Source organism: Sorex araneus, chromosome 1 (genome assembly GCF_027595985.1).
Source record: "Sorex araneus isolate mSorAra2 chromosome 1, mSorAra2.pri, whole genome shotgun sequence".
In the NCBI taxonomy this organism is placed as follows: Eukaryota; Metazoa; Chordata; class Mammalia; order Eulipotyphla; family Soricidae; genus Sorex; species Sorex araneus.
In genome coordinates this window covers 95,573,091-95,596,247 of record NC_073302.1, presented here as the reverse complement: position 1 = coordinate 95,596,247, position 23,157 = coordinate 95,573,091, and the positions used below count along the sequence as shown (strand labels likewise).

General features: G+C 48.2%; 1 protein-coding gene across 1 annotated transcript; it reads left to right on the top strand.

Moving 5' to 3' along the window:
• Nucleotides 1-2,554: 2,554 nt before the first annotated feature.
• FZD4 (frizzled class receptor 4) lies at nucleotides 2,555-11,518 on the top strand. The gene is made up of 2 exons (XM_004619045.2): nucleotides 2,555-3,000; nucleotides 5,107-11,518. The coding sequence occupies exons 1-2, from the start codon at nucleotides 2,734-2,736 to the stop codon at nucleotides 6,433-6,435; spliced, it is 1,596 nt and encodes a 531-aa protein (XP_004619102.2). The 5' UTR covers nucleotides 2,555-2,733; the 3' UTR covers nucleotides 6,436-11,518.
• Nucleotides 11,519-23,157: the final 11,639 nt, after the last annotated feature.

Sequence of the window (23,157 nt, the reverse complement as noted above, 5' to 3'; positions counted from 1 at the left end):
TAATTTAGAAATCATTATGAGAATCTATTAGTGCAGAAAATGTCAGGTTGAAAAATTAACACATCACAGCAGTTTGTTAGAACACACTTCTCATTAGATGCAAACGGAGAACCCTCCAGTGGCTCAAGAGTCTGCTGAAGTGATGTTGGTTGTGGGTCCAAAGTAGCTATGCTTTGACTCTTCGGAGGGGAAGGCAGGTTAGGATCACTAGGGCCTGTGCCCACCCTCGGGGGTAGCTGAGCTCCATTCACATGTCCCTGACTCTACTCCCCCGCCAATCTGTTCTGAGTGTTCCAGGGTAGACCGCGCTGGGCCTGGAGCTGCCTCTGGGAAGCGTTTTCTGCAACAAAGACAAACATGCCCTGCCTGTCACCAGGAGCAGACTGGGTAAACCAGAGAGGGAGGCTGGGGCTCCAGGCCATTCAAGCCCTGAGTCCTGATCTTTGTTTTCTTTCCACATTCAAACTGAAATGTGATTCCTCTGGCTTTCTTTGGGGGAAATACCTGCGGAGGAGTTCCATGCAGGGAAAGAAAAGCTGTTGACAGGAAAAGATTCTGCTGGGGAAGGGGCTGTTCCAAGTGTTCGGAAAGGAGACAGTTGGTTCAAGAAAGCTGAGGCAGGAAGGCCAAGAACAGAAATAAGAAGTCTGGATCACAAAAGCCAGCACTAACTGCGGGTTAGGCAGAGCATCAAGCACTTTCCTCTGTGAGAGCAGCCCCATAAATGCAGATTTAGGGTGGGCAGGCAGGCATGACTCTTTGACACTATGTCATTTCTCAAACCTCTTTAGAACAAGAACTTTTTTTTTCTTTTTTGGGTCACACCCAGCGATGCACAGGGGTCACTCCTGGTTCTGCACTCAGGAATTACCCCGGTGGTGCTCAGGGGACCATGTGGAATGGTGGGACTCGAATGCGGGTTGGCCTCGTGCAAGGCAAACACCCTACCTGCTGTGCTATCACTCATGTGATAGCATGGAGGAAACGTTTTATATGGGTTATTTATAACTGATTCGGTAGTAACACTCAATCCAGCCTTCACAGGGCTCCCTCAGTGCCAGGTTGTGCAAGTGCCAGCCACTCCTTTTGAACTCTCACCAATTCATTGCCTAACAAACCATGTTTGAACACCTTCATCAGAAACAAGGTCTCTGCCTGAGTCCAGCCTCCACCAAGCCTCTGGACTCAGGCTGCCACCTGCTATGGCACCCACAGCTCTCTCTGGACAGTGACGATCTGGCTGTTTATTCTTTGTTTTCTATGAGTCCCAGAGGGTATCCGCCTACTCATTTGCTGCATTCATTCAGTCATCTATTCTGTCTGGTAGGTCAGTGAACCATGCCACTCAGCACACGGAGACAGAAGAGCCCTACTCCTGAGTATGGACATTTCCAGCTGGGAATTTTCTGGTCTCTTCCGCCCTTCCATCTACGAAAGTTCCCCTTCTGGACCGTGGTCTGGTGGATCTTTCGTTTTCTAAGGATCACTCTGCTTCTAGTTCCACGCCTTTGGTTCGGAATCTCTTGAAGGGGTTAACCTCGCCTCCTTGCCTGAGAGGTCGTGCTGATAGCTGGAGCCAACGCAGCCTCTCTGTGCCAATGCAGTTCCAGGCGCAGCGCCAGACAACAGCCGCTGAACCTGATGGCACTGCTGGCCCAGCAGAGCCTCGTCGCCGCTGGAAGGAAAGAAAATGGACTCATGAGACACGCGATGGACACGTTGGAGTGTACAGCTCTCCACCCACCTGCCCGGCGCCTCTGCCACATGCCAGCCCGGGCGAACAGGAACCCATAAACATGCACGAAAACTCGGCCGCTGTCACCCAACCACTGGACACCGAGGCAGGGGTCGGGCGAAATGCTCTCTGAGCGAGGGCTGCACCCCCCCCCCCAGCTGCCGTCCGAGCTGGGTGCAGGGCCAGCCCACGGGGCGCGTGGCCAGAGGCGTCCCCGGAGCGCAGGGGGGCAGTGGGGCCGAGCTCCCTGCTGACCTGGCGTCGGGCTTGTAGAGCACACCGGCTGGGCCTGGACCGCGGGCGGGGGCGCGGGGCGGGTGGGGGCGTGGGGGGCGCGGGTGTCTGGCGGGCGGGGCGTGGGGGGTGCGGGGTGTCTGGCGGGCGGGGACGCGGGGGGCGCGGGGCGTCGGGTGGGCGGGGGCGCGGTGCGCGCGGGTGTCTGGCGGGCGGGGCGCGGGGGGCGCGGGTGTCCGGCGCCCCCGCCCGCCCGGCGGCAGCGCGTCCCGGGACAGGAAGGGCGCGGGCCGGAGCACGGCGCGTCCCGGGCTAGTTTCCTCTCAAGTGCCCCTGTGGGATTCCTCTCGGAACGGCGAGGAAGCGGGGGTGGGCGCCGCGCAGAAGGCCGCGGCGGGGGGCAGGGTCCGAGCAAGCGCACCCAGGGTGCAGAGGCCGCGGGGAGGGCGGCAGGTCGGGGTCCGCTTCCGTCCCGCCGGCCCGAGCGCGGCGCCCGGGTGGGCGCGGGGCGGGGCGGGGCGGGAGCGGGGGCGGGCCCGGGGGCGGGGCACGGCCCGCGGCGCCAGACCATTGGACGGCCGCGCTGTCCGTCCGTCGCCGCCGGGGGCTGGGGCCGAGCGCGGACGCGGCGGGCGCGGGGTGCGGGCAGCGTTGCAGCCGTGACCCTCGCGGCCCGCCGCTGCCCGTCGGCGCCCTTGGCGCCCTGTCGCGCTCCGTGCCGTACTCCGGGGCTGTCTCCCGCCGCAGCTGGCTGGGCGCTGGCCATGGGCTGGCCGGGGGCGCCGGGGGGCGCCGGGCCGGCGGTGCTGCCCCTGCTGCTGCCCCTGCTGCTGCTCCCGGGGCCGGCGCGCGCCTTCGGGGACGAGGAGGAGCGGCGCTGCGACCCCATCCGCATCTCCATGTGCCAGAACCTGGGCTACAACGTCACCAAGATGCCCAACCTGGTGGGACACGAGCTGCAAACGGACGCCGAACTGCAGCTGACGACCTTCACGCCGCTCATCCAGTACGGCTGCTCCGGCCAGCTGCAGGTGGGCGCCCCACCCGGCCGGACCTCCGCCCGAGAGCCCGGGAGGGTGCTTGCACCCCCGCCCCCCACTGCCCGTCCCTCGGCGGGCGCTGGACGCCAGAGCCCTGTGCAGGTGGTCTTCTGGCCCCGGCGGAGCCCACTCGCACCCGCCCTGCCTCCGCTGCCCACCGCGCCCGGCCGAGCCCCGCTCCCGGCGGGCCGAGCCTTCTCTCCGCCGGGCTTCGGCCGCCGCCGGTCCTGCGCGCTGGGCGAGGCGGCGCGGCCAGCTGCTGGGAAGGCTTGCAAGGAGAAATCGGGCGCCGGGAACTTCCCCCGCACCCACCGCCCCTGTTTCGGGGCGGACGGTGCTGGGGAATTGCTCCGGAATGGCACGCCTTGTACTGTCCAGCTTCGTGTTAGGGGTCCTGTAGGAAGGAGGTGGGGGTGGGGCGGGGGCTGCCGGGTTCTTTCCTATCCTGGGTGCGGGGTGGAGAGGGGGAGGGCAGGTCTGGTGCTCAGAGGGAAGAGGACAGCTCGAGGGAGAGCTATGGTACGGTGAACTCTCCAGGAAGGTGCATGCATCTGCAAGAATGTTTTTACAGTTATTAAAATTTGTTGTTTTTTGGGGAAAGCACACCCAGCGATGCTCAGAACTTACTCCTGTTCTGTGCTCAGGGGTAATTTCTGGTGGTTTTGGGGGGACCGTGTGTGGTTCTAGGGATCTTAAGGATTTGGCTGCTTAAGCACCCTACCTCCTATGACTGACCGCTTAGTAATTTTTTAAAGGATGTATAGGAAATGTTCGTTCCTACAAAAGTAAATGAAAAAGTAATTTGTTTATATAGGGCGACTGAAGCCTTACCCACCCCCCCACCTCCCAGCACCCCCAAAAGGATTTATTGGACACAAAAGTAACCGAAAGGACATTTTTTGTGTTAAGTGGATTGTGATTTGGTTGGTAAGGCTCTGGGTCTTCTTTTTTGAATTTTAGAAGCTGAGAAAGCTTCTAAGGGATAGTTGCCCCTCCCCCAAAGCCTTGGAAATAACCTGGTTCTGGTTGTAACTTCTGAGAGATAAGAAATGGACAGGCAGATTACTAGGTGCATGGTTTTTACATAGGTCGTGAAAACATTGACTGTGGCTCCAGAAAAATGGTTGGATTAGACTTATTGCTGCTGAAAGGTTCCTTTGGAAGTCTTAAACTTTAGAATTAGATTATAAAAGCTTAAGGAAGGGTCCTGTAGCTGTTAGTTTAGAAACAGCACAGATCCTGACATCAGTGGCAATTCTGGCAGTTTTGGCAGGGATATGTATTTTAATTACGTGTATCCTGGGGGACCGGCCAGACTATTCTGAAGGGCAGGACTGGGTTCCTTTACTTGCTGGAAAATAGTGGCTTGTAACTCTAGCCTTCATAGACAACATCTGTAAGGAGCCAAGCAGACTGTTTATCAATGCTAGAGGAATCGAGGACAGCAACTGGCCTCTCCCCTGCTGCTCTCGTCATTTCAGGGACTCAACATTTGTATTTTCCTATTGTGCTTCATTATTATTCAACAAGGAAACTTGGCCAGATAAGCTCCTGGGGACCAGAGACTTCACCCTGCATCCAGCCTGGGGCTTACATTTTCTTTTCCAGTGTGGGACTTCTAAAACGTCTTTTCAAGAAATAAAATAGTGGAAAGATATTATAAACAGGAGGCAGGATCCACACGTAAAAAAATATTTACTTCTGTGGAGATAAGTGGGGATCAAAGTAAACTGCCCATTATCAGCAAGAATGATGCTGATTTGCTGCCCAGCTCTCCAGCAGGCATTGAAAGGGAGACCAGGAATTCATTTTTAAGGTTAATTTCTCTAAGTATTATGTGAGAGGGGAGTCTGTGATTCCTTGGGCCTATTTATCTATTTATTAATTATGTTCTCTTGAAAGGCATTACTGGAACAAAAGAACACTAGAGCATTAGTTGCCGGGCACCCCTGCTTGAGGCTGGGACAGCTGGATTCCCTGTGGGCTGGTGTAAAAGTAGATACAGACATTGTCACAGTGTTTGGCTGAGTTTTGTGCGAGTGTTCGGTCAGACTTCCCAAGTCATTGTTTTCTTTGTCAATGTCCTTACTTTCCCAGTTCTTCCTCTGTTCGGTGTATGTGCCAATGTGCACAGAGAAGATCAACATCCCCATCGGCCCGTGTGGGGGCATGTGTCTATCGGTCAAGAGGCGCTGTGAGCCGGTGCTCAAGGAGTTTGGCTTTGCCTGGCCAGAGAGCCTGAACTGCAGCAAATTCCCGCCCCAGAATGACCACAACCACATGTGCATGGAAGGGCCGGGGGACGAGGAAGTCCCCCTTGCACACAAAACGCCCGTCCAGACTGGGGAGGAGTGCCCCTCTGCGGGGACCAGCTCCGACCAGTACATCTGGGTGAAGCGGAGCCTGAACTGCGTTCTCAAGTGCGGCTACGACGCCGGCCTGTACAGCCGCTCTGCCAAGGAGTTCACAGACGTCTGGATGGCGGTGTGGGCCAGCCTCTGCTTCCTCTCCACGGCCTTCACGGTGCTGACCTTCCTCATCGACTCTTCCAGGTTCTCCTACCCCGAACGCCCCATCATATTCCTCAGCATGTGCTATAATATTTATAGCATTGCTTACATTGTCAGGCTTACTGTCGGCCGGGAAAGGATATCCTGCGATTTTGAGGAGGCAGCAGAGCCTGTTCTCATCCAAGAAGGACTTAAGAATACAGGATGTGCAATCATTTTCTTGCTGATGTACTTCTTTGGCATGGCCAGCTCCATCTGGTGGGTTATTCTGACCCTCACTTGGTTTTTGGCAGCGGGACTGAAGTGGGGTCATGAAGCTATTGAAATGCACAGCAGTTACTTCCACATTGCCGCCTGGGCCATCCCTGCCGTGAAGACCATTGTCGTCCTGATCATGAGGCTGGTAGATGCAGACGAGCTGACAGGACTGTGCTACGTTGGAAACCAAAACCTTGATGCCCTGACCGGCTTCGTGGTGGCACCGCTCTTCACTTACTTGGTGATTGGAACTTTATTCATCGCTGCAGGTTTGGTGGCCTTGTTTAAAATTCGGTCAAACCTACAAAAGGATGGGACAAAGACAGACAAGCTGGAGAGGCTGATGGTTAAGATTGGGGTCTTCTCGGTCCTGTACACTGTTCCAGCCACCTGTGTGATTGCCTGCTATTTCTATGAGATCTCCAACTGGGCTCTCTTCCGCTATTCTGCAGATGATTCCAATATGGCTGTTGAAATGTTGAAAATTTTTATGTCTCTGCTGGTGGGCATCACTTCAGGCATGTGGATTTGGTCTGCCAAAACTCTTCACACGTGGCAGAAGTGTTCCAACAGATTGGTGAATTCTGGGAAGGTAAAGAGAGAAAAGAGAGGAAATGGTTGGGTGAAACCTGGGAAAGGCAATGAAACTGTGGTATAGAGGCCTTTGCACCTCCACACTCTCCTTGTTTCAAAGGGGTGATACCAGCATTTGAGTGCAAGTGCTACTAAAACTCCCACTCAGTGAATCTCAGTTTGGACAAACTAGCACTCGTAGGTGACTTCCATCACTCGTTGTCACTCCCGATCCCCAATGCAGCATCATAAAACTAGTGATTTTGCTGCAGACTTTGAAACAATCCCAAATGCAAAAGCCAATTAGAGGCTTTCGAAGCTGTGAAAAATCCAAATGTTGATCACTTTAGCAGCTTGGAGCATGAGGTCCTGCCTGGATTCTGAAAGCTCCGGCCGGCACTGCTTCCCCTGCGCCTGGGGTTAGAACTTGAGCTGGCAGTTTGCAGGGAGAAGAACGATTAACTTTTTTAACCCTTTAAAAATTTAAAAACTAACTGGGACTTTCAGATAGCAAAGCGATCTATAAACACTGGAAATGCTAGGTTCAGAGAAGTGTTATGAGACTTTTATAGTTTGGCTGATCTAACATAAACATTTTCTGTGGCACACTCTGCTGTTTAGAACTTTGTGATTGCTCTCCCAAGAGGTGGTGTCAGAATCTTTCAGTGCCTTTGTCATAAAACAGAATTGTTTGAACAAACAAAAGTACTGTACAAACACATAGAGGTATTCAGTGGGCTTTTGTTTCTCCTCACTTTTTTCTTAAATTTCAACATCTCTATTCTGGGCTGCTGCTGCTTTCCTCATTTTATATTAATGACTCAAAAAAGGTATTTTTATAGGGTTTTTTGCACTGCAGCATGCCTAATGAGGGGGGAAAGGAAGGGTGATTTCACTTAAATTAGAAGAAAATGAGATTTTTTGACAATCACTTTCTGACAATCACTTAAATTAGAAGAAAATGAGATTTTCCAAGTGGACTTACCTTACCGACCCCTGAGACCTGTTGCATTGAGCAACAGGGACTTAATAGATTTGACTTTGTGTGATTGCATCTATGAGACGCCAGTCTGGAAGAGCTGAAATGTTAAGTTTCTTGGCAACTTTGCGTTCACACAGATTAACTGTGTAATTTGTGTGTGTCAATTACAATTAAAAGCACATTCTTGGACCATGACATAATATACTCAACTGACTTTAAAACTCTGGTCAGCTTGCATTCTCAGAACGATAGTGCCTTATTTTCCTTTTACATAAGAATGTTATCAGCGCCTGGTCTATTGCTACCATGGAGACTTTCTCAGTTTTGTGGAAGGGTCTAAGGGGAGGGAAGCCAAGCACCCAGTGCCCGGTAATTGTTGCTGAGGGTTCGGCAAAGCCTTTTGTGAGATCTCGTTTGGAGGTAGCCTGGCCTGGACTGTTTATATAATGCGTAATGGATCTTCAGAATGCCAGCCAGAAACCTGATGGTGAGGAGGGAATAAACTTGTGGACTTATGGACTGCAAAACTCTTCGCAGCACAGGTCTTAATTGTGATTTGCTTGGAGTGGTATCCGAAGCATTTAAGCTTTATACTTAGTGTTTCTCTTGTGAAACTGAAGTGCCTCTTGCCTTTCCTCCAAAGCTGCTGTTCTTTTTACAGCAGTAACTGGCCCCTTCTCTGACCTTCGCTCATCAGATCTCTGGGGCAGATTGGTGAAGACATCCTGGGCTGCTCTGCTTTGTAACTCATACCTGTTTTTGCTTCGGCAACTACTTTGCAGTGACTCTTTTCATTATTTGCTCATGCCTTCTCCCCACCTGTCCCCTGCCCCTTTAAAACAGGTGGGAAAGTGCTTATCACACTTTTTTTGTGGAAAATTTTTTTTCCAAGGATTCAAAATAGGTGATCAAGTTCTGGAAGTAATAAGCATGTCTGTCTCTGTCTGTCTCTGTCTCTGTCTCTTTCTCTGTCTCTCTCTCTCTTTCTCTCTCTCTCTCTCTCTCTCTCTCTCTCTCTCTTTCTCTCTCCCTCTCTCTCTCTGTTTCTTATGTGAACATTTTGCCCATGGTTTGGTATTTTCCTTCTTTCTTTCCCGAGTTTTCACATGGTTCTTGAGTTGTCTGAGATAAAGATATACTTTGAGGCAAATATGAAGTTTGGGGCATGTTTTGGAAGGGAAAGTCTTACGGGGGGGTTTGAAACAGAGAAGAGTGGGTCTGGGTGACCCTGGCTGTGTGTGTTGACCGCAGGGACCTTGGCTGGATTCTGGGCCAGGGCTCCAGGAGCATGAGAACTGAGCCCCCGAAGGGCCAGTTGAATTCCATCTGCGACTCCATCGGCACTGACGTGTGGGACGCGCCCTCCCTGCGCTGCTCTGCTGCGTTCCCACACTGCTCAGGCTGCACAGGCATCGGGGCCAGGGCCTGCCCTTACTCACGCTCTGGCCGGTGTCTTGGGACTTGTGCAGAGACACTGGCCAGGAAAGGGAAGGACGACTGTGCAGGGCTGCGGGCCTTGCCTGTGCGGTATAGGGCTTTACCCTGTCACTTCTGTTGTAAGTTCCAGGGAGTGTGTAAACAGGCAGCTTAGTGGGTGGCTGGGCTCAGAGTCTGTTCTCGGTGAGTGATGAGGTAGTAATGACAGCCCACACCTGAGCTCCAAACCTCTGCCCTGACCGCCTCTGGGTTTGGCCTGTCTTTTCACGAACTCTTTCTCCTAGGAAGGTTTGTTACATTGCAAGTGATTGTGATGTCACTGTAGACTGGATTAGCAGTCTTAGCAATGTCTCCAGGTCTGGGCCTCTCCTTTATAGTGGTGACAGTGGAGAGTGTTGACGGCTTCAGGAAGGAGCTTGTGACTAAAGACTCAGTGCCTGTGTCTGCGAGCAGCTACATCACCTCTTTTGCTGGCCTGCCTTCCTTCCTTCCTTCCTTCCTTCCTTCCTTCCTTCCTTCCTTCCTTCCTTCCTTCCTTCCTTCCTTCCTTCCTTCCTTCCTTCCTTCCTTTTTCTTTCTTTCATGCTTGCTTGTTGCTTGCTCTTTCTTTCCCTCCCTCCCTCCCTCCCTCCCTCCTTTCCTTCCTTCCTTCCTTCCTTCCTTCCTTCCTTCCTTCCTTCCTTCCTTCCTTCCTTCCTTCCTTCCTTCCTTCCTTCCTTCCTTCTTCTTTCCTTCTTGGTCAATCATTGTCACATCTCTTGAGTGCTAATTGTGTTAAGGCCTGCCGCAGGTACCTGAGAGGGTGTCATGGAGGATAAACTCTGTTCTTCTAACCAACTCATCCTTAGGGTGCTTCTGTGTCTGTTGAACTTTGCTGTTGGTTTTGGGGGAGGTGCAGGGACCTCTGAATTCTTTTATACTCTCTCACTAAGTCTCTTCAGGATATTATCTTTCATTGATGTGTCTCTCATCCCTCTCCCAGTTCATTCCAGGGATTTTGACAGAAAGTACCAGTTCTACGTTTTTATGCTCTCTTTATGGAAAATCCTATGGAAGACTGAAAATCGCCTCTAAAACATGAACTCCTGCGTCTAATGTAGCCTTGGAGGCAGACAGTTCAGGGCTTGAGGTGGCCCGTGTACATTTTGCAGGTGAAGTTGGACTCAGGAAAAGATGAGGATTTTTTAAAAAAAATCTCTCTTACGTGGGTAGATACGTGTTTGTGTCAGTGGTCAAACATCCACTAGCCTTCAGAGATTCTACTCAGCAGGGCACAAGAGCACTTCCTCTCTGGCACGTGCCTTCCCCTTCTTCGCAAAGGCCAGCGCTTGGCAGGGAAACGGGCTGGGTAGGAACTAGCCGGAGCCCTGTGCTTGAACTGCTTGCTTGACTCCTGTCCTCTTCCTTGGTAGAGACCCATTTCCTGGTCTCTGAGTGGCTTCTTCGATGGCAGCTTACTTGGAGACCTGGACCAAGAGAAGGGGGACAGTTTGTCTGAGCAGGCTTTGACCGCCCTCCCCAGCTCCTCTCCCTGCAGTCCTGGCTGTGTGCTCTGGACTGTGCCTCTGCACCACCCCTGCCTCTGTCCTTCTGGGCTCCTTTGAGCCTTCTGGCCACTGAGAGCTGTGCTCGTTGTTCTGGAAATGAAGCTAAGAGGGACTCTACTTGGAGAGCAGGGTGAGATGGCGGGAGTCCAGCCTGGGGATCCGTCTGGTTCTGGAGAGGGACGGTGCCTCGGAGGAAGGCCCACCTACCCGCGGAATCTGGTTCTGTAATGGAGGGAGAGTTGCTGTCCAACCATGTAGGCCAAGTCACTGGACTCTGATGGTTTCTTTGGTTCCTTACTGAGCTCAGAGCCCCTGTGTGGGTTTCTGCTGTGTCTGGCAGAGGACACCGCTTACCACTGTTCCTCTGCGCTGAGGTTGCAGATCTTGGAAATTCCTAGGAGAACATTTTGCTCCGACAAAGGATCAGATACACTCCTGGGCTGTTTCCTTGGGCCTGGCCAGCGCTTTCTGCTGCTCACGTGGCATCATGGCACACTGGATAGAACTAGGAAGGGGGAGAGACTGGAGCCTGCTTGCCCCCTGGTAGCCCCATTGTCTGTCTAGGTTATCCGGTTATCTCTCTTTGCACTAGAGAATCCCCAGTGCTCACCAGGGCAGTCGGCCCAGGACTGTTTTGGGTTCTATATGAGTCATGTCCTGAAGCCATTTTACCTTTCCGATGCCTGAGTAGTCATCCCAGAGGCTTCTGGGAGAGGGACAAGGGCACTACACTGCACATCTGCTTGCGTTCTGCCCTGTAGATCGCACACTCTCGCTCCAGAACTTTCCCTACCTCACAGGGATGTTGTGAGACTGTAGAGGGTTCAAGAATGAAGGCCCCTTGAGCTCTTTCTATGCAAGGCAAAATACTTAGCAGACATGATTTGTGGGGTAAAGAAATCGTGAAGGTGTGGCTGTCACACCCTTTGGGGCCCTTGCGTGGAGGCTTATGTCCCCTTTAGCTCCAGCTACCTTGAGGTCAAGGTCAGATGTTCCACCTACAGGGATCAGGCAAGTTCCTGCTTCTCAATCCCTGGATGAATTTCTGAACTTCAGAGGAAACAGACCCTGCTTTTTAAGGATGTACAAAAGTATGTCTGCATTGATGTCTGTACTGTAAATGTCTAATTTATCACTGTACAAAAGGACTTTGCTATTTAATTTTTGTATTAAAGTGAAATAAAGTTTGGTTTATTAACTGGTGTGTGACTTGATCTGTGTCTTCAGGTGTAGGACGGCCCCCGGAAGCAGACACTCCTGGCAGTGAGAGGCCCGATTTGCAGAGTGAACCTGGGCATGTTTGCTGAGATGCCCTCCTTTATTTATTTGTTTGTTTGTTTTGATGGCTTCTTTTCCCCCCTCTCTGGTTTCTCTTGGGTCAGCACAACCCAAGAGCCAAGGTCAACGAGGTCTATTACTGCTCATCAGGAACACTCGCGTGGTCGAATGCCACTCTGGGCTTGACTATACAGCTCTTGAGCTCACAGCCCAGGACACTTCTTAGTGGTATTTCCACCGCTGACATTTTTATATAACTCCTAAGTCTCACTGACCTAATTTTTGGTGGCCTCTTTAAAGGCGGGATAAAAGTACAGTACCTTGGGTGTTTGTCTTGTACCTGACCTGGGGCCCTAGAGCCCCATATGGTCCCTTGAGTTCTTGTGAGTGAGCCCTGAGCACAGAGCTAGGAACGGGCCCAGTGCCTGTGGCTCAAATAAACAAAAAGTTTATTATTTTTTTAAAGGCCAGGGAGAGTATAGCAGAGTTTGGCCCTGGTACCTCGCGACCCTGAGCATCACTAGATGATGTCCTGGTGGTCCCTGCCACTACAGGACCTGAATAGCACCACATATTCGGGGTGACACTGAATTGAGCACCTCTAGGAGCTGCTCCTGGGACTCTTTGGGGAGCTCTTCCTTACACCCTCAAGAGGGGCTTAAAAATGTGCATATGTGTGTGAGTGTGTGAGTGTGTGTGTTCAGCTGCGAGCATGTGTGTGTGTATGTGTTCAGAGGTGAGAGTGTATGTGTGTGTGGATGTGAGAGTGTATGTGTGTGTTTGGATGTGAGTGCCTGCGTGTGTTCAGACATGAGTGTGTGAGTGTGTGCATGGACATGAGTGTGTGTATGTATTTGGATGTGAGAATATGTGTGTGTGCGTGTGTTCAGACGTGAGAGTGTGTGTGTTCAGACATGAGTGTGTGTGTATGTGTTTGGACGTGAGAGAGTGTGTTTGGACGTGAGTGTATGTATGTGTGTTTGGATGTGAACATGTGTGTGTTCAGATGTGAGTATGTGTATGTGTGTGTGTATGTGTTCGGATGTGAGCGTGCATGTGAGGAGGTCAGTCTCAGGGCTTCATACATCTGAGGTGTGTGCTCTACCACTGAGCCACAAACCCAACCACTACAAATTTGTAGTTTTTGTTTTTGAGGCTAACCCCCAGCTGTGCTCAGGGCATGTTCCTGGTGGGGATCAGAGGATCATATATGGTGCCAGGGCTCAAACCCCAGGTTGGTTACATGCGAAGCAGTCACCAGATTCTGTATTCACTCTATGGTCCTTCTTTTCTTTCTGAATACACTAGGACTCAGTTTTGTCCAGTAAATATGAGAAGATGTCACATTAGCCAGGAAATTATTTCTTTAGGTTATTTGGTAGTTGGTGTTCCCAAATCTGGAAAAGCCTTCAAAGAAAATTCAAAATCATTATGGGAACCCCACCTGGGAGCAGATAACATTCTTGTTCAGACACAAAGAGGAATCAGTTCCATAGGAGATGCATGCTGATGTGGATGGAAGAGTGCCCTGTGGTCTGCCCGAAAATTACTTCTCAGCTGGTCGTCTCACTTAGAGACCTTCCCATTGTGGGAAGAGTAAAGCCCATCAGCAAGAATCTGTCATTCCATTCTCCTGTGCACACAGTTACTGTCTTCATCCCAGTCAATAAATGAAGGCAGACATGTAATATATTCTTCCCTGTAAGACCAGCTGTGTTTCTCATTTTATCAACTTGCAATAAGCAGCTATGAAGTTTAAAGAAGAGTCAGTGCAATCTGGGATTAATTTAAATCTCTGACACTAGTGAACACACTTACCATATAGAAAACACCTTTGTTTTTGTTTGGGGGCCACACCCTGCAATGCTTAGGGATTACTTCTGGCTCTGCACTCAGAAATCACTTCTGGCAGTGCTTGGGGAATCGTCTGGGGTGCCAGGAATCAAACCCTGCTTGACGGCATGCAAAGCAAGTGCCTTACCTACCTACTATCACTCCAGCCCCAGAAAACACTTTTATTTACATGCTTTCACTATTCTCAAGTCAAATCTGAAGCAAGCAATTATTACTTAGCTTTAGGGAGAGTTAAATCAAACTAGGGAATGGTTCCCTGGGGAGGAAGCAGGGTCGACAGCCATCCATGTCTTCTCAGGCCTAGCCGAGGGATTTTGGTGGGGCTCTTTTTGGTTAAAAATTTTTCTTTTTCTTTTGAAAATTGAATCACCACGAGATACACAGTTGCAAAGTTATTCATGATTGGGGTTCAGTCCAAAACCTGTCCATTCACCAAGTGCACATTTCCCTCCACCAATGTCCCCAGTTTCTCTCCTGCCAACCCTCCTTCCTCCATCCCTCAGCCTGTGGCAGGGACTTTTCTTCTTCCTTCCTTCCTTCCTTCCTTCCTTCCTTCCTTCCTTCCTTCCTTCCTTCCTTCCTTCCTTCCTTCCTTCCTTCCTTCCTTCCTTCCTTCCTTCTTCCCTCCCTCTCTCCCTCCCTCCCTCCCTCCCTCCCTCCCTCCCTCCCTCCCTCCCTCCCTCTCTCCCTCCCTCCCTCCCCCCCTCTTTCCTTCTGGGCATTATGGTTTGCAATACGGGTACTGAAAGGTTATCATGTATATCTCTTTACTACTTTAAGCACTCAGTTCTTGTCCAGGGTGATAATTTCCCAACTATTATTGTTGTAGTAGCCTCTTCTCTATCCTAACGGCTCTCTCCCACCCACTTGTGACGAGCTTCCACTCATGGGCCATCCTCCTGGGCTTTGTTTCTATGGTCCTTGAGTATTATTCTCATACTATTTTTTATACCCGACAAATAAGTGCAGTCATTCTATGTCTATTTTTCTCCTTCTCAGTCTGATACTCTCCACGTTCCTCCATTTACAAGCAAATTTTATGACTTAATTTTTCTGGGTGGCTGTATAGTATTCTATGCTGTGGACATATCATAGTTCTTAATCCAGCTGTCTGTTCTTAGGCAGTCAGGCTGTTTCCTGATTCTGGCTATTGTGAATAGTGCTGCAACGAACATAAAAACTGGCCCATAGTTTGTTTTGTCTTGTTTGCTTCACTCTCCATTAAGTTGTAGGTTAGTTTCTGCCCAAAGACTATTGAAGTCTGAGTCCCATACTGTGATTGTGGACTTTTGAGAATAGGGTCTATACCACCCGAGAGTGTAGGAGGTAAAGCTTGTGCCTTGCATGCAACTGGACTGGTTTGAACGCCTGACACCACCCTGAGCATGGCCGGGTGTGGCCCACACCCCTGCCCTTGCCCCCACCCCCTACCAAAAAGTTTAAAAGAATAACTAGGGTCTTTGCAGACATAATCAAGTCGAGTACATAATTAGTTAGGCCTTAAGAACAGAGACTAATGTCTGTGTGAAAAGAGGAAAATTTGGACACAGGCATAGAAAGGAAGATGGAATGCCATGGGAAGGCAGAGGGAGATGTCAGAGTGATGCAGCCACAGGCAAGCATGCAAAACCAAGGACTCTGGCAGTGACTGAAGGTCGGAGACAGGCATGAGAGATGGTCCTCAGGCTCCAGTGGGAACAGCCTTGTCAGCACCATGATCTGGGACGTCCAGGCTCCAGAACCATGAGAAGAAACTTCTGTTCTTAATCCACCCAGTTTGTGATAATTTGTTAAACATCCCTAGGAAACAAATATCCACTCCTTCTCTCTGACTTTTTTTTTTTTAATCTGACATTTTTAACTTCTGGAAGCAGTTTGCTGAAAAAGGGTAAATGTTTTGGCAGGCAATTTTTAATAATGAGAGCTGGCCTTGAGCTTCTGTTGTCTAAGGATTATGCAGTATAATCGCTGTACTAGGTTTCTTTATCTGAAAGTTGGACACCTCTAGAATAAACCTCATGATCTCTGACACTCAACGGATACAAACTGGTCTTGACTGGCCTCTTGGGGCCCACCCCAGCCCCCAAAGGAAGCTCCCTGTGCTGGCCAGGACCCTGACTGGAATGTGACCCAAGGGTTTTCAACATTTCTGTCCTGAGAGCTGATCTTTTCTTTTTCCCATTTTAGCAACCATAATTTTAAAGTTGAGCTGACTCTTGACTAAAAGAGGTCATCTTTGGCCTCCTGTTTTAAGAGGCTCATGAACAGAAATAAAACTCACTTGGAGAAGGGCAAGTTCTCACTCACTTCCTTTCACAAGCAGCTGGGTGGTAGGTTCGGGAGCATCCCCCAGATATTATAAACTATTGTACCTGCAAAGTTTTAGTCCAAAAGGTTTGGCAAATGGACCTTGGCCCCACTTAAAATTCCTAGAACCACCCTTGTCTCTTTCTTCAGTCTTATCCAGAGGCTAAGATAACCATGGGTTTATTTGCACCATGGCAAAGGAGTTCAACTTCTAAAACACCTAGAGTGAGAAAATAAAATTTTTTTTAAATTTTATATTTCTCACCAATAGCCCAATTTCCATCAATCTCCCACTCCATTTCCTGGAATCCCCCAATCCTGTTTCACCCAGGAATGTGTCTAATATCCTGAACACATGATCAATGCTTTACTCTTTAAAGAGATTAAATGATTTGCTATCTGAATTTTCTCAAATGCCTGAGGGTTGCATCACTTCTCTTAAAATGAAGTAAACAGGTAGAATATAAAGCAATGAGATGGAATCGGTAGGTCACATAGAAAAATCTGTCCTTGTGGGCCTTCCTCTCCCTCCCAGCCTTCCCATCTGCTTTTGAGCTGCCCAGGATGCTGCTGCCTTTGCCCTTAGACCGGGTTATACCCATTCTTCCTTCAAGACTGGAGTTTCAAGTTCTCTTTCTGGGAAGAATTTTTAGACCCTCCTACATGCCATCTCCTCTCCTTATTTCTTCCTGCCCTAGGTAAATGGATTTCTCCATGCTTCCAGCTCCGGGGCACTTAACGGAGTCATCTGGAATGGTCTGTTGGTACATCCTTCTCTAAGGAAGCTCCACACCATGGTCAGAGCCGGCACTGAGCACAGATGCTAGAAACATCTGTAGAAGTAGGGAGGGAGGGAAGCTTTACCTTGTTACATGGGGGCACTTGAGGGGACCTGGTGATTAGTGTAGCCAACATGGTCATCACCTAGTCAGGATTTTGTGGACAGAGGCTCAGACATGAGTCTCAGAGCAAGTTGCTTATTGTTGTCTCTCTTCCCCTTTTTATTCTACTCCCTGACAAATGTTTGCAGACACCTACTGTCTGCAGATAGCTGGAGAAGGCTGGGGCAAGGAGAAGGGGGAGCTTGATTATGAAATACCTGGAAAAGACAAGGTTCAACTCAGAGTCCAAAAGTGTAGATGACAACCAGGAGAAAGAATTCAGCTGTTATTAACAAGATTAACACAGTAAACCTGGGAAAACAAATCATCTGCTTCCTAGTAAATATTTGTTGAAGTGCTGAGTTAGTATCCATGGAGTGCCAGCCACTGACCCAGGAGGGGTTTGTGGAGGACATCAGAGCAATAAACCTTTCCCTCCACAAGATCATGGCAGCAAACCACACCCACCCACCCCCGTCTGTACCCCGGAAAGATCAGTACTACTACTACCAGACCTACCACATTAGTCATGTAATTTTGTCCCAGCCTCAGTCATAGGACTTGTTGATTTTGCTTGGATGGAGCAGCATCTGAGTGCTGGGTGCAGTCAAGAGTGTTTGCTAAGTTATGGCCCACTCACCCTGGCCCCAGAGAGACACACTGACTGACCTCAGCAGGTACCTGTGCAAGATGGACATGGAGAAGAGGTAAGAGAGAAGGGAAATAACCCAGATCTCTCTCTTTCCTCTCTGTCTCTCTGTCTTTGTCTCTATTTCTGTCTCTGTCTCCGTCTCTCTCTCTCTCCCCTCTCCCTCTCTGTCTCTCTCTCTCCACCCTTCCCCCTTCCTTTCTCTCTCTGTTTTTGGACACTTGGCAGTGCTCAGGGATTACTCCTGGCTCTACACTCAGGGATCACTCCTTTCAGGGATTGGGGGACTATATGGGTTGCTGGGGTTTGAATCTAGATCAGCGTGCAAGGCAAGTGCCCTACCTTCTCTATTATCTCTCAAGTCCAAGAGACCTCATTAAAAATTTTGTTCTCTTAATCAATCTCTCTTCTCAAAACAATAACTGAAAACTCACTCATGATGTGAGTGTACATTGGAGGTACATGACCATTGGGCCTGCCAAGTGCCTCCACCTTTCCCAGTACATGTGATGATCCATAGTTGTGCTGAGTAGGTGTTTGCATGTGTGTATCTGCCTTGGGTCCTCTGAGCCCTTTCTTGTCTTCTGGTTTCATAATACATAAACCCAAAGACTAGTTCTTGGATGTGAGGAGAAGCTCAACGCTAAGCGTCATCTTCCCTGTTTACACAGAGCAAGAGGGAGAAATAGATAAATGGAGTTGACTGGGCTCCTGTGAGGGGAATATGGACGCATGGTTCAGTGTGATTAGAGCAGCGGATTCTGGGGGTTGAAGAGACAGTGGGCCAAGGCCAAGTTATGAAAGACTCCAGAGGCTGGACTATTTGCAGTTGGCACAGGACAGTTAGCAAAGGTTTGAGAACAAGGAAATTCCCCTCTTGTCCGCATAATGGTTTACTAAAGAGGCTCTGCATTCTGCATGGACTTGGGGACTGACGAGAGGGCAGACTGCAGGCTGGCCAGTAAATTTGGATGGGAAACCATGAAGGTCTGAGCAAAGATGGTGGTGGAGAGCCTGGAAGGAATGTTAGGGAAGCCACAATCAACTTCATCCTCCAGGGCACTGTTCAATGAGCCGAGTCTTTGCTTTCTAAACTTTCGGAGGCCAGGATCATTCTGTTTGCTTGTACACCTGATATATTACACTCCCTGCAGTGCAAGTGACAGATAAAGAACCCCCTCAGATCGAAAGAATCAGGCCCAACTCGACACTGACCCTGTGTCCCTGGGATTCTGGGTTTCTCTGAATTAGAGTCTACTCCTGTTCGTTTGATTTTTGCTTTTGTTTTGGGCCACACCTGGTGGTGCCCAGGACTGATTTCCAGCTCAGAGGTTACTCCTGGAGACGCTCAGGGGACAACTGGTGGTGGGCACTGAGCCAGAATTGGCCTCACTTAAGGTGAGCACCTCAACCCCTGTATCTGTTTCCGGTCCAGCCTGAGTTTGTTAGTAGCTGGCAGGGACAGGGCCTTATGAGGACAGTGCAATGTCTACTGAAGCACCAAGTACTCAGCCTAGCCTACTACCCTTTGACCCCCAAGATCTTCTTGGGGACTGAAAAGTTCCTATCAAGGTAAACTTCAAGGAATAGCTGATATGAACTTGATAGTGAGGACTTAATTTAGGAGAAACTTAATCCTAGTTACATCTCCTATCTAGATTTTACTGCTTGACACAGTTTTCTTAACTACCGTAGTAGTCAAGTAAAAGGCTGTATGGCCTTATCAGAGCCACAGAAAAAAGATATCACGAACACACATATTTTTCCTGGTCTCTTCCTTTTAAAGTAGAAATTCTGTATAACATTTTCCATAAGTGAAAGAGAGAACCACTTCCTTTTTTTTTTTTTTTTTAACAACAGGCCTTCCTTTTGGATTTACATCAGCATTTAGCTAACTTCCTGAACACTTCACCCATTTCCTGAACTTATTCTGAGGAAGGAAAAACATCCTCCTTCAAAAATAAATGCAAATAATCACAGTGATTATTTTTTATTAAATAAATAGTGTGAATTCAGGGGAATTTCCTGTACAGTGTACAATTACTATGGCTATTTCAACATGAATTTGTGGTCCTGTAGGAATAATCTTGTTTAACAGATAGCCTGAGGAATTGTAAATACTACGTAGCTCCTGAAGAGAAAAATTGAACATGTGCTATATTTACTCTTTTGAAAAAAATATATATATTTTAAATTGAGAAATCTAAACACTAGGGGGATTTACTTTTATCAGGTCAGCATTTTTGAAGCTGTTTCTTTTAAAACAGGTTTTTTCTGACACCTAGTGGTCAATGAGGATAGCACTGTCTGTAGCACTGTCATCCCGTTGTTCATCATTTGCTTAAGCGGGCACCAGTAACGTCTCCATCGTGAGACTTGTTACTGTTTTTGGCATATCGAATATGCCATGGGTAGCTTGCCAGGCTCTGCTGTGCGGGCGAGATACTCTTGGTAGCTTGCCTGGCTCTCTGAGAGGGCGGAAGAACTGAACCTGGGTCAGCAGCATGCAAGGCAAACGTCCTACCCGCTGTGCTATTGCTCCAGTCCAATAAGGATAGAAGGTAGATTTCATAGGCAATACTCCTTCCAAGTGCTGAGGAAGCCTGAGAAGATTTGGAAATGGCCATCCTTTCTGCTCTGAGGGATCTTTTCATCTTTCAAATAATGTTCCTCAGAGCCAGCTCCCCAGAAGGGTAATATTAATCTCTCGTGACTCTGTAGGAATGGACACCTTCCTGGGCGAGGAGAGAAACGCCACTAGGCCCACATCTACAAGGCCCTTGCTGCTTTCTCTCTCAGGCCCAGCACATCTGTTGTTCTGATTAGCAACTGAAATAGTGATCAGATGAACTTTTGGTTAGTTATCTGCATGCTCTATGTGTGCCCTTGCTTCAGATTCTAAATTTAAGTGGGAGAGATCAAACCTCCCTCAGCTCAAGGCTGAAGCAAAATTTTTCTCTACAGAAAAAGATTGATAAATTCTGGGCAACTTACAAATTGCACTCACAAATTCAGCTGAAGTGGTTCATATGGGAGCTGCTGGATGGTATCAGGAAGTCTGCCCGTGAAGCATTGCTTGAGAAAAATTCTGTCACCATCTGGGCTTGCTCCAGTGGGAGCGCCCATCTCTGAATAAGCTGTGTTGGCAGGACAGTGCTTCCCTGAAATTCTTCATTTTCAAAATTAAATAAAGGGCTCCATAATTTTGTGTTTATTTGCTGATTTTTGGCCCACAGATGTTAGTGCTCAGGGATTACTCCTGGCTCTGAACTCAGGAATCACTTCTTGCAGCATCAGAGAGACCATGTGGTATGCCAGGGATTGAACCCTGGTGAAATGTGTGCAAGGCAAGTGCCCTACCTGCTGTACAGCCCTGGAACTCCTAATTTTATTTTCATTTGGTTGTGCCAATTACATAGCTGGTCTTTACTGATTGCATACCCCTAAATCAATGTCATGTAATAGAAAGAACATGAGCTTTGCACACGTAAAACTCAGCAATCACAAAGAAAATGACCATCCCCATCTGAAAAGGGGGAGAAGAGCTCGGCAGATATGCTCGAGGAAGACAGACAGAGCTCCAACAGGCAAAAGAAAAGGGTCACTTGTCATCAAGTAAATAAAAACAAAGACAGCGAGACGTCATTTCACACCAGTAAGAAGGCTGTATGTCCAAAAGATTGAAAGCAAACAGTGCTGGCAGGAATGCAGTGAAGGACAGCTCTTATCCAATGCTCATGGAAATGTCATCTGGCTCATTCTGTGGAAAACAATGTGGAAATGTTTTAAACTATTGAAAATAGAACTATCTTATGATTCAGCAATCCCACTCCTTGGTATATTCCAAACCATTAACTTGAAAAGATATACTCATACCACTGTTCATTGCAGTGCGATTCATAACAGCCAAGAAGGGGGACTCCGGAGTCCAAGGGCAGAGGATACAAATACATAATGGCTAATGGCTCAGCAGTAAACGTGATGCACTCTTGTACTCTTTACAACTCGGATGGAGTCAGAGGACATCATGTTAAGCAAAGCAAGTCGAAGGACAAACACTGGATGATTTCACTTAGATGTAGCATAAAAGGAAACAAAACAAGGAATAGAAACTATCTAATGAAAACACTCTCTTGGACTCTGACAACAGAACCGAGATGACAAAATCAGGGAGAAGGATTTGGAGAAGAGAGGAACAGAACAGACAGGAAGTGATGGAAGCACAGTGGCAGAGGTTGTTTGGTACTTCGGTGGCAGTACACCAAACACATAAATACCAATACTTATGTGAACATGTCACATTAATTTTACTACTGCTGCTAGTACTACTATTACTACAACTACTAATAATAGGAAAGTGACTGAGCTTTGAAGTTGACAGTTGTTGGCTCAAATTTTACAAAATTACATAGCTACAAAGGAAGGTTAATTAAACTCTAGGGTCGATATTCTTTATTTTATTTATGGGAGGGTCACACTTAGTGTTTCTCGCGCCTGGCACTGTGCTCAGGAGCCCATAGCAATGCTGGGGATTTGAATTACAGTCTGTGGAGTGAAAGGCATGAACTAACCCCTGTACTGTCCCCCTGGCCCCAGACTTCAATGTTCTTAGATTTAAAATATAAGATGCCGCTGCTAGTGGTGATCTGATGATAGTGATTATAATGTACCACGTATTGCTGGGCAACTAAACAGTATATGATGTAATAATTGGTAGCACTTGATAACAATAACAGTCTGAAAATAGCTAGTTAAAAAATTAAAGCACAGAAGTATGAAAGTAGATTAAACAAATAAATTTAAAAAGCCATAGACACCAACTTTTAGGGCTGAGAAGAATTCTGAAGATGAACTCCTAGGTTAAGATGTTTTTACTTTTTTCCCCCATAGAATATTCCACATGCTGCCATTAAAGCATTTAAAAAAATCGCTTTGTGAGGCGAGGGTGAACCCGCCTTGGATGTAAGAACTGGTGGCACCCTACTCTGAGTGGAACCAACAGTGTCATCACAAACAACAGCAAAGGGGTTATATGTATGTTGTAAACACATACATGTATACATATATGTGCATATATATGTATACATACATATATGTATAACCATTTTTCTAATTTAGTACACACCTTTACCATTAAACTGGGGCTTTACCTTAAACCAGGGGCAATTTGTATCCATCAAATGGGATTTTTTTTCAGTTCCTAGCACAAGGCATATCATAAAGCAGATGCTTAATAAATATTTGTTCAAAGAATAAACTGCTTCCTTATTTTACTTCTCTGGTTGAGGCCCAGAAAAGTTAAGTGAATTGCCGGAGTTCATAAAGCTTTTCCTTGAAGAGAAGCTCTGTGATTCCCTTAGCAAATTTTGCTCGTGCTGAGTTCAGATGAACGAAAAATGTTTGTGCCTTTTATATACAAGTGGATATTTTTATTTGGAAAAAGAACTTGGGGAGCAACAGCCACTGCCACTGGGGTGTTTGTGGGGTCCCAGAGAGCTTCTGCAGGCAACATGCTCTCCTGGAACCTCCCTTGAGCAGTTCTGAGGCTCTAGCCAGCCACCCCTGCCCTCTGCTCTCCAGCTTCAGGAGGTTATCTGCTGTGGGGCTGGTGTCATGGCTGTGATTGATCACCATGGCTATCTGGGGGACCTGAGAGTGACCTTCTGGATTCATTTGTAAGGAATCATCTTGGAAAAAGAAACAAAAACTTGAAGGCATCCTCTGGTTGCTGTGAGATAAGGAGACTTGAGAGTCTCTTTTCATTAGCCTGGCAAAACAACCCAAACAATAAAAAAATCCATAAGAAAATACTCTGTTTCCAGAGACTTAAAAGATCCTCTTATTTCATCCTCCCCATCAACATGATACTGTC

Excerpts from the sequence above, each read along its gene's own strand:
- FZD4 (XM_004619045.2), top strand. The coding sequence starts at position 2,734 with ATGGGCTGGCCGGGGGCGCCGGGGGGCGCCGGGCCGGCGGTGCTGCCC. Across the intron at positions 3,001-5,106 it reads GCTGCTCCGGCCAGCTGCAG|TTCTTCCTCTGTTCGGTGTA; the intron begins GTGGGCGCCCCA and ends TTACTTTCCCAG.